Source organism: Rhinoderma darwinii, chromosome 5 (genome assembly GCF_050947455.1).
Source record: "Rhinoderma darwinii isolate aRhiDar2 chromosome 5, aRhiDar2.hap1, whole genome shotgun sequence".
Lineage (NCBI taxonomy): Eukaryota > Metazoa > Chordata > Amphibia > Anura > Rhinodermatidae > Rhinoderma > Rhinoderma darwinii.
In genome coordinates this window covers 179,325,542-179,337,722 of record NC_134691.1, presented here as the reverse complement: position 1 = coordinate 179,337,722, position 12,181 = coordinate 179,325,542, and the positions used below count along the sequence as shown (strand labels likewise).

The window sequence follows — 12,181 nt, the reverse complement described above, 5'->3', positions numbered from 1 at the left end:
ATCACCTCCAGGAAGATCAAAGAAGATCTGAAGTTACCAGTTAGTACTGCTACAATCCAAAAACTATTAAGTGAAGCCTAGTTACCAGCAAGAACTCCCCGCTAAGTCCCGTTGTTGAAAAGAAGACATGTCCTGAATAGGTTAACATTTGCCAAGGAACACATTGACTGGCCCAAATAGAAATGGCGCAACATTTTGTAGACTGATAAAAGCAAAATTGTTCTTTTCTAGGTCTAGTGGCTGCAGAGAGTATGTCAGATGACCCCCGAGCACTGAATTCAAGCCACAGTAAACCGTGAAGACAGTAAAGCATGGTGCTGCAAAATTAATGATATTGGGATGTTTCTCATACCATAGTGTTGGGCCTGTTTATCGCATACAAGGGGTCATGGATCAGCTTGAATATATCAAAATACTTAAAGAGGCTCTGTCACCAGATTTTGCAACCCCTATCTGCTATTGCAGCAGATAGGCGCTGCAATGTAGATTACAGTAACGTTTTTATTTTTAAAAAACGAGCATTTTTGGCCAAGTTATGACCATTTTTGTAGTTATGCAAATGAGGCTTGCAAAAGTCCAAGTGGGTGTGTTTAAAAGTACAAGTCCAAGTGGGTGTGTATTATGTGCGTACATCGGGGCGTTTTTAATACTTGTACTAGCTGGGCGCTGTGAAGAGAAGTAACATCCTCTTCTCTTCAGAACGCCCAGCTTGTGACAGTGCAGACCTGTGACGTCACTCACAGGTCCTGCATCGTGACGGCCACATCGGCACCAGAGGCTACAGCTGATTCTGCAGCAGCATCAGCGTTTGCAGGTAAGATCGACTTACCTGCAAACGCTGATGCTGCTGCAGAATCAGCTGTAGCCTCTGGTGCCGATGTGGCCGTCACGATGCAGGACCTGTGAGTGACGTCACAGGTCTGCACTGTCACAAGCTGGGCGTTCTGAAGAGAAGAGGATGTTACTTCTCTTCACAGCGCCCAGCTAGTACAAGTATTAAAAACGCCCCGATGTACGCACATAATACACACCCACTTGGACTTGTACTTTTAAACACACCCACTTGGACTTTTGCAAGCCTCATTTGCATAACTACAAAAATGGTCATAACTTGGCCAAAAATGCTCGTTTTTTTAAAATAAAAACGTTACTGTAATCTACATTGCAGCGCCTATCTGCTGCAATAGCAGATAGGGGTTGCAAAATCTGGTGACAGAGCCTCTTTAAGGAGATCATGTTGCCCTATACGAAGAAGAAATGCCCTTGAAATGGGTGTTTCAACACGAGAATGTCCCAAAACACACCAGTAAGCGAACGACATCTTTATTACAGACAGACAGGATTGAGGTAATGGAGTGGCCAGCCCAATCCCCTGACCTCCATCCCATAGAGAACTTGTGGGCTGACATCAAAAATACGGTTTATGAGGCAAAACCCAAAAATGCAGAACTGGAATGTCGTCCATTCTTCCTGGACTGGAATATCCGTTCAGAGGTGCCAGAAATTGGTCGACTCCATGCAACACAGATGCCAAGCAGTTCTCAGAAACAATGGTTATACCGCTAACCATTAGTTCAGTAAAGTGAGATATGAAACAGTTTTTTCAGTTTGTACATTCAATTTTTGAGTTTTTAAAGAAAGGGGCTGGCACTTCTTTTTTTATTGAACAGCCAAATATTCCTTCTTTACTTTCTGTAAAGGATTAACACAAACTGGATACATTTTGTTATTGTTTTGATCTGGAATTGAATTTCCAGTGTATTTGCATTTATGCAAATAAAAGTTATTATAATGATTTGCACTCTATTGGCTTATTTAAACTCACTGCTATTTTTTCAACACTACTGTATATATATATATATATATATATATATATATATATATATATATTTGTTTACACACATCCAGGCACATATATACAACACAGACGCATATATACGCACACATAGTCAAATATACACAATCAAACAACAGACATCTTCTACAGTAGCCTTTTACCTCCTCCACTGCTGTACAGGTCACATGTTTCTTGCAAGTTAAGGCTGTGCGCGGAGCCTCTCTCCTTCCAGGGTTTCAGTTACTCCTGTTCCCTATAATATAGGCACAGCAGGATATTTTTCCTACCCTGGCAAAAAGGAAGGATGAACTAATGTCAGGGTCAGCCAGGTGGCCCCCCATTTATGCCTGAATAGTGCGGTTGCACAGGTCTCACACCCCTAAGGACGGCAATTCATGCAGGACACGGGTACCCTGAGGCCCCCGGCTCTCCCCACTTCTGTCCGTTCACTGTACAGTATACACAGTACACAGCTCTGTGTGTGCAATTTATTGGCATTCGTACATACATACATTTCTCTGTGTCAGATAAATGCATCAGCAGAGTTTTTGGGTGTGTACTGTCTGTGTAGAAAGATATTCCTAAAATTGTAATGAACAAGATCTGCATACGTTTTTAATTGGTGGGAGTCTGACTGCAGGGATCCCACAAGGATCCTGTGCACCATATAGGTGGCCGTTCATTCATTAGAGTGATTGAGATATACCGAAAAGACTGTAATAGAGATTGACCACATGTGTGGCAAACTTTCCAATTCATGTAGGGGAAATGGCACCTGTAATGTTGGACCCCAGATGAAGTTAAGGGCTGCATATAAGGCCTAATAATGTGGTAGGTTGACTACTACTCATCTACAGTATGAATGTATCCTATCTGAAATAGAGAATGGCATGGCGTGACTAGTGCCAAGCTGCTTCTCTACTGTCAGCACAGTGCCAGTCCAGCATTGTGCTGAACAGCTGAGTCACATGAGACTGTCTGGTTACTAGGGACATACTGGCTAACAAGCTAAATAATAATAGCTGAACGATCAGCTGTCTTATGTATGGGCAGCTTTACTGCCATACTAAGAAACTGTATTCATACTGCGCTTGATAAAATTTTCTTTTTGCCCGTCGTTGACTTAAATTCGTGTTTAATTACTGATTTTTTTATTATTATTATTATTATTATTATTATTATTATAAAATTGTGGGTGCGACTGTAAGGGGTCAATCGATCTACACTCAATCAATCTTGCACTCAGCTTCCACTTAGGTTGCATATTGAGCATGAATCACACCCCAACACAGTCCACATACCCCAGATACACAACAAGCTGCCACCACTTATCGAATATGGGGGTGATAACCCCAGATACACAACAAGCTGCCACCACTTATCGAATATGGGGGCGATAAGTCCCAACACACATTCACACTACTCTCCAGCATCGAAAGATTCTTTAGGGCATACAAGAACCAAACTTATTAAGGTTTTAAGCCTTAATAGAAAAAAATAAAGTGCTTGCACAAAGTATAAAAAAAGGCAAAATAAGATGATATACAAAAACAGTTACAAAATAAAAGGGAGAAGTAACAGAAGACCTAACACAAATAATCTGTAGTCTACTGCTTCCTTGACGGTAGGGAAACAATGGATACACTCTCAGATAGAACTGTCCCCAACCGTTTGAACACTTTTCATTGTCTACATCATATTTTTACCTTCAGTCTCTGTGGGTTTCCAAAGCCACCCACCAGTTTATTAGGCAAATGCGTTGTTTATGACTAGACAGTGAGGTGATAAGCGGGAGGACAAGGATTATTAAGTGGTTCATTGTTCCTCAATTCACCTCAGTATGGTTCCTTAAAGGGAATGTGTCGCTAGAATTTTTATTTTTTTTCAGTTAAACAATTAGTATATAAGTGATTACACATTGTTTTATTTTTTTTTATATTTTTCACAAGTCAGGAAATATTATAAATTCAATTCTAATTTATAACATTTCCATGTGCTGGCCACTAGAGGGAGCAGTTCCCAAAGTAAGTTGCAGCATGGCACACTGTGGTAAAGTAACCTCATTGATTTATGCTGCAAATTTGGGGTGGACACACTCTCCTCTAGTGTCCTCACACAACCCCCCCTCTCTTCTTTTGGCTAGTGCCAGGAGAAGGAGGGGTTTGAATGTCTTCAAACCTCCTACACTGTGTGCCGCCATTTTCTGAGCGAATGCACAGTGGCAGGAGGATTGGATACAGGGCTCAGCAGACAGTATCACACATGAACATACACGGACATAATACGCACATCATACACAAACATAAATTACCTGCTCCTGCCGCCGCCTCCGCTGGTCTATCAAAGCTCTTGCCGCCTACGCTCCTCTTCCTTGCGCCTTCGCTTTGTTGAACATGTGGCCGGAAGTGGTCATCTTACTGTCCGGCAGCGGCTTCCGGTGCACATGAAAATGGCGACGGATTTCGCTCTACGAACGAGCTTTGTTTTGGTCTATGTGGGAGCGGCGCATGCGACGTTCCCACACAGACGGCGCACGCTTCTGAGAATGGAACGGCTCCCGTTCGCATTCTCTATGGGGTTGTATGTGCCGTATAGCATCACTGTATGTGTCACTAATCGACACATACAGAGATGAAAAAAAAATGGCAGCCACCATAGAGAAGTAAAAGTATGAATACAGTAAAAAGTTAAAAATGAGAACACAAATAAATAAAATTTTTGTTAATATTATATTAAAAGCAATATAATAATAATAATAATTAAAAAAAAATCATGACACCTTCCCTTTAAAGGGGTTATCTTGGGACTAAAAATTGCATTGCATTAATATTTTTATGTAAAAGGAAGTCACTTACTAATGTACTTTAATTTAAAATTCGGTACTAAATCCTGCAGTTCAAACCGGTGAACTGTTCCCGGAAGTCCTGTAGCTTTTCTAATATTGATGACGCACCGATACGGCTCCACGTGACTGAGGGCTTGTTTTATGTGCTTTTCTTGTCGGCGTGTTATCAATGGCTTAACCGCAAGGGGCTGTCACATTTCCTATTGCTGCAGTCTCCGGGCAGACCATCAGCTAGCACTTTGCTCGGGACTCCAGCACTGCTCCCAAAATGTGGTCAGTGACTTCAGGGGTTTCCTATTGCTGGAGTTCCCGAGCAGAGCATCAGCTGTTGCTCTGCCCGGGAATTCCAGCACTGCTGTCACTGTCCGTATATGGAAAGTGACGTCGGCAGCAGTACTGGAGTCCCCGAGCAGAGCATTAGCTGAGTCTCTGCCTGGGGACGACTCCAGCACTTCTGCCAACCTCATTGTCACTGTCCATGTATGGACAGTGACATCGGCAGCAGTACTGGAGTCCCGGGGCAGAGCATTAGCTGATGCTTTGCTCGGGAACTCCAGCGATAGGAATACCCCCTGAAGTCACTGGCCATATATGAACAGTGACGTCGGGAGCAGTACTGGAGTCCCCAGGCAGAGAATCAGCTGATGCTCTGCTCGGGGACTCCAGTACTGCTGCCGACGTCACTCTCCATATATGGACAACGACAGTGACGTTGGCAAAAGTGCTGAAGTCCCCAGGCAGAGCATCAGCTGATGCTCTGTTCGGAAACTCCAGTGATAGGAAACCCCTGAAGTCACTGACCAAATGTCGGTAGCAGTGCTGAAGTTCCAAGCAAAGTGCTAGCTGATGGTCTGCTCGGGGACTCCAGCAATAGGCAGTGTGACAGCCCCTTGCGGTCATGCAATTGATAACACGCCGACATGAACTGCACAGGAAGCAAGCCCTCAGTCACGTGGGGCCGTGTTGGCGCTTCATCAATATTAGAAAAGCTACAGGACTTCCGGCAACATTTCACCGGTTTGAACGCCACTATTTAGTACCGAACTTTAAATTAAAGTACCTTAGTAAGTGACTTCATTTTACATAAAAATATTAATGCAATGTAATTTTTGATTCCCAGATAACCCCTTTAATGCCCTTTTACACATGCCAATTATCGGGCAAATGAGCGTTCACAGAACGCTCATTCCCGATCATTGCCTTATGTAACCAGGGCAATGATCGGCCGATGAACGAGCAAACACTCATTCATTGGCTGATTGTATCGTTTATGCTGGAATATAATTGTTGTCAGCAGCACATCTCCCTGTGCAAATAGGAAGACGTGCTGCTTACATGATAGAAATGTATGTAGACGAGTGATCATAGTAACGATCACTAGTCCCCATACATAGATCCTTGTGAAAGGATCAAACGATCGCCGATTAACGAGCTGTCTATTTGATGGGCGATCGTTTACACGGGCCATGTCGGGCCGTGTAAGAAGACCCTTAGTTTGGATTGGCAGATGTCCATTTTCCATCTTTTGAAACTTCTACAAGCTAGGCCTAATGTGTCAAAGACACACTATGTCGCTCCAACTGATAACCCCCCAGTTTTTGGTTCTACATGCAGGAAGCATTGCCACAAACAAAATGCAGTAAAAACTCTTGGCCACTTCAAAAGACTTATTCTCCTTACAGAATTAACCATGTTGTTGTTGCCAGTTACATCCATCCATAGACCACTTAATTACAAATATAATTTGTAATAATAACAATAATTCTATATCTCATTAGCCAAGGAGAGGAGTTACTGCAAAGAATGGCTTTTGCTTAGACATTCTCGTGTGACCTTGTATTTCATGGCCAGCCATTCATATGAAAGTAGAGTATAGAAAAAACCAAAACGCACTCCAGAGGTATTTGACTATTCCAACATAGATAATCTGTACAACACAATATTTGCAAGCGATAAGCGTTTCTTTCCAAGGCCTTTCTCAAAATCGCTGCATTTAGTTCCCATGGGGTAATCGAGTAGAAGGCGTCTGCCAGACGCTCAGAGTACTTCTATTCATATGAAAGTATACAGTTTAATTCTATAGTGTCCTTGAAGTGAGAATAGCATGCACCTGAGAGCAGGTATACCAGTTTTGTAAATCGGACCTCATTTATGACACCTATAGAACTAATAGCTGGAACCTGATGGATTGCTATGGAGCTCCACTTTAGTCAGCGCTAGTTTGCGCTAGTTTTCATAGTTGAAAGCTCATGATGGATTTCCTTAACAAACTAATTAATTACAGAAGAAATGATTTCCTTGGTTCCTGAATGGATTTTAGTAAATCAAGCAAGTGCTGCCTTAGAATGGAGAATGATTTGATAAGAGTGCAGAAGCTTTCATGATTATATTAAAACTCATTTTACAATTTCATTGTATAAAATGATATACTGTAGATCCCAGTCGGAAGGTTGGCACGGTGGCAAGCACTCAGAAATGATAGTCTGACTTGTGGACATGGAGTGAATGTTAATAAGGCCATTGTTGACTGGAGTTTTTATATGTGAAACAGAATATGCTTCAGAATAGACTGATTCTCCTCTGAAGCTTAGTGCCACTATGGATTGGAGAGTTCATTGCCAGGACCTTACTGTGCACGCCTTCCTTTCAGTGCCCTGCTTAGAAATTTGCTCACACAGGGATTCATGGCTTGTTTTTAGCTTTATTCTGCCATCTGAATAAGTTGGTTCCAAAGGATCAATGAACTCAAAATACTAACTTAGAATTCAGTATTTGATTAAATAGTGGTTGAATGCAACAAATTATTTTAACCTTCTTTTTAAATAAGCCTAAAGTGTATTGTTTACTATATCTTTTACAGTATTTTTGGTTTAAAGATGGACTTTAATCCTCCTGGTTCCCTCCATCTTCACCAAACAAGTGTTTTCAAAAACATCCACAAGAACGGACTCACTTTTTAAAGGTGTTGTATAAGATTAGAAAAACATGACTGCTTTCTTCCAGAAACAGCACCCTATTGTCCATGGGCTGTGTCTGGTATTGCAGCTCAGTCCCATTCAAGTGAACGGAGCAGATCTGCCATACCAGACGCAGGCCATAAATAAACTATCTTTTTGTAATCTTATACAACCCCTTTACTGCTTTGCTGCAAGTTTCTACTGTTTCCAGCACAGAATAGGTTGGGCAAAAGCGAGGACACTAAATAGTTACAAATGTATTATGTCGAAACCGTTTGGATTGAAACTTGTCCTATAACACTATTGCCAAGTCTCAAAAGTTATACGATTTAAATTATTTACTAATGTTATATCTGCCCTCAGCTATGTTTTGTGATGTTCTGGACTCCGAATGTATCAGAGAAGATACTTGTTGACATAATTGGAGTCGATTTTGCATTTGCGGAGCTTTGTGTGATTCCTTTGAGGCTATTTTCTTTCTTTCCTGTACCAGGTAAGTGAAATGATATGATATCTTCACATTCATAGAAATGACTATAACCATTTTATGAAACAAACGGTCTTATTTCTGTCTTAATAATCCTAGAGCTATTAACAGTTTATCATACCATCCTCTGAGGGTGTGAATGAATGAGCTGCAGCAGTTATCTATTACTAGCTGCCATTACTATTCTTTATAGGACCGGTAAGTTTTAGTCAATACTTGTATTACCCATTACCAAGCACCTTTTCTTAAAACTCTGACTAGTGCTGTTCCTCTGTTATTGCTTTATTTATGAATAAATTGACAACTGGGTGTTATTAGTCAGGGGGGGGGGGTGTCCCCACAGAGTTTGGCACTGTCCAATCGGTACTGACCGTTCCAGACTGAGTAGGGACACGCCCCTTTGACAAGAAGAATGGAAGCACCCGTTTCTAATTTATTCATAATTTTCCAGGAGGAATAACAGAAACCACACAACGCAGAGCTCTAATAAAATATGCTCCAGAATTTTTATTTTTTTAGGGAATGCAATTATTTACTAAAGCAGACATGTCAGGGGAGTTGACAGGTCCTTTTTAATTTATTGTTGTGGTTTTAATTCATTACTTGAAAATAGTTGAGGTTGCGTAGGTGCGGGTTGATAAAAGAGAATTCCACCTTCAGTTATTTTACATGATATGGGACATCAGTGGGAGTCTGCGAGCTGAGACACCCCCACCACTCCAGAAAGTGTCAGAATAAAGGAGCTGTTGTGCTTGATAAAGCACTTGTTTATTTTTGACACTGCTTGGAGATTTCACCTGATCAAGTGACACAATACCTTTGTTTTGGTTTTGGGGACGTTAGCTCAGCTCACTGACCCTCACTGATGATATTTTATGACATGTCTCTATGGCATCACAGAAAATATTTTAAAAGGATTTGAGAAACATAGCCTTTTTTTTCTCAAAATAGTACCACACCTGTACACAGGTTATATCTAGTATTGCAGCTCCAAAACCAATAAAGTGACTGTTAAAGAGGTTTTTTCAACAATACATTTTCTCCATTGGTCCTGTGTATGACCTGGCCTAGGTGATTTCTAATCCATGATGATGTACCAATCTTCGATGCAAAACATTGTCACTGAGTATACATTGTTACTGGAGCCTAGTCCATACACAGGTCTAATGGGGACTTTTTTTTTTCTACTTTACTTACAGCTTATGCCAATTTGAGGGAATTGTAACCAGGGCTGTATTTACAGTTGGTGCTACCCTAGGCACCGTTTAAAAACTCCCCATCAGACGAGATGAGTAGTAGGCTGAGTAGTGGCTATCTAGGCCACCGTCAAAGAGGGGAAGGCACAATTTATGGATAAAATGCTGGTAATGCTGCATATATTATAGACACAGAGGGAACACAAAGTACATACATAATGTATATTGAATTTACATGCAGGTTCGGCAGGTCAAGTATAGATGTTACTATAAACTCTTTTCTGTTCAACGGAAGCTCAAAGTGGATCTGTCCCCACACTATTCTCTCATGTAAAGGGCACGTATAGGGACAGGTCCACTCGTCCACTCTACTATTAGCCCAACCGGCGCAAAAAATATTGTGACATTTGGCTAATAGCTGCTAACAAAATACAATGGACTTATAGTTACAAACCTGCTGTATTTGGTCCCTCCACTTCCCATACCAATGACTGACAGCTGCCATGTATACATGCAGATATATGGCTGCCTTCAGTCACTGGTGGGCTCAGATTTTTAGTGAGAAATCTAAACCAAACAATCTGTGACAAATTCACATGACTGAACGTACCCTTAAACTGCTACATGCTTGTTTAAAGCTTATTTTACCCTGCAGATATATGCTGACAAAGCACCAGATATAGCATGTCGATCACTGCTAGTTTAGCTCCTTTTACATGGAGCAATCATTGTTCTGTATACATTGTACTTATGCAGTTTGTATCATTGTCAGCAGCACATCCCTTTTTATACGGGGAGATGTGATGCCCACAACGGAGATTAATCCTGGGCCATTTGACATGGGGCAAATGCTTGGGAATGAGCGTTCTGCTCCCCATATCATTTGAAGTTTAAAAGTGCTTTAAATCTCTTAGAAACTGCGCCGTTCCCTGCTTTTACTCCTATCTCCTATATACTAATTTTCGGATTATACATATACAAATTACAGACATGTACAGTACTGTGCAAAAGTTTTAGGCAGTTGTAGGAAAATGCCGCAATGTAAGAATGCTTCAAACATAGAAGTGTTAATAGTTTTTTTTAATCAATTAACAAAATACAAAGTGAATTAACAAAATACAAAGTGAATGAACAAAATCTAAATCTAAATCCAATCAATATTTGGTGTGAACACCCTTTGCCTTTAAAACAGCATACGTTTTTCCAGATACACATGCACAAAGTCATGGATTTTGTAGGATTATAGTCAGGTGTATGATTAACCAATTATACCAAACAGGTGATAGTTATCATCATTTTCATATGTAGGTTGAAACATTAACTGTAACAGAAACAGCTGTGTTAGGAGGCTTAAAACTGGGTGAGGAACAGCCAAACTCTGCTACAAAAGGTGAGGTTGTGGAAGACAAGGATTTTAGGAAACCGACATCCACAGTAAATCTGTGGTTAGTTCTATAAGATGTTTGCAACAACCTCCCTGCAGAGTTCCTTCAAAAACTTTGTGCAAGTGTACCTAGAAGAATTGCTGCTGTTTTGAAGGCAAATGGTGGTCACACCAAATATTGATTTGATTTAGATTTCTCTTTTGTTCATTCACTTTGTATTTTTTTTAATTGATAAAAGTATTAACACAACTATTATTACTTTGCAGAATTTTTCCACAGCTGCCTAAAACTTTTGCACAGTACTGTAGTGTATACACACACACACACACACACACACACACACGCACACATATACACACTGCACACATACATATATGCACATTGTGCACATGCGTATACACATAGGAAAATAAATATCTATGCACTACACACATACATATACACACACACACACACTGCACACATGCATAGCACACACTACAGACATGCATATTCACTGCCCACATACATAATACACACACTGCACACAAATAAAACACCCCCTTGCCTTTAGATATTATAGTGTTATTTATCTCCTTCCAGTAGACAAGTCCCAAGTTGTCAGCAGCAGCTTCTCTCTCCTCTCACTGGTAGCTGAGTAAACAGGGGGAGAGGACACATTCAGTAATCCATCAGTCTGCAGGCAGTGTTCTGAAGACTGTCTTTACTTTTACAAGAATCGACATGGGAAGGGTGGTGTGCTAAGGGGGAGTAGTGACAGGGGAATTACTAGACTGCCTGCAGAGTACAGGAAGGGGATGGAAAAATACTTTGGCAGGGTGGACATGGGGTAGAAGAAAAAACCTAGGGACAGCAGTGAACAGTCTGGTGGGTTAAGGAGATCTATTGGCAACAGCTAGATAGGTCATCAGCACACCGTCAAAGATGCAGAGCGGGTCCGCTGGGCAGATGGTTTATATGTCGGCAGCTGCTCATTGGCTCAAAGAGCTAGTGTTGTATACCGCAGCAGTTCAGAGTTCCGCTCTGCACTTAGTTCCGATATTTTCCTATGTGACAAATACGAATCTCAGATCATTACTCCGCCCTAGGATGTTGCCCCCTACTTCATGCTGCCGTAGGCGCTTGCCGTCGGATACCTTATTGTAAATAGGGCCCTGCCTGTAACATATGATGTTTTTCAATATATCATTGCAAAGAATTCACAATAAAAGAAAATTATATATACAGTGAAGGAAATAAGTATTTGATCCCTTGCTGATTTTGTAAGTTTGCCCACTGTTAAAGACACGAACAGTCTAGAATTTTTAGGCTAGGTTAATTTTACCAGTGAGAGCTAGATTATATAAAAAAAAAAAATGAAAATCACATTGTCAAAATTATATATATTTATTTGCATTGTGCACAGAGAAATAAGTATTTGATCCTTTTGGCAAACAAGACTTAATACTTGGTGGCAAAACCCTTGTTGGCAAGC

At 40.9% G+C, this 12,181-nt stretch overlaps 1 protein-coding gene across 1 annotated transcript in view; it reads left to right on the top strand.

Moving 5' to 3' along the window:
* The window catches only part of ANKH (ANKH inorganic pyrophosphate transport regulator), a 181,320-nt gene that overhangs the window by 153,449 nt on the left and 15,690 nt on the right, over positions 1–12,181 (top strand). The window contains exon 9 of the mRNA XM_075826760.1: positions 8,003–8,132. Within this exon, the coding sequence (XP_075682875.1) occupies positions 8,003–8,132 (130 nt within the window). The remainder of the gene's footprint in view (positions 1–8,002; positions 8,133–12,181) is intronic.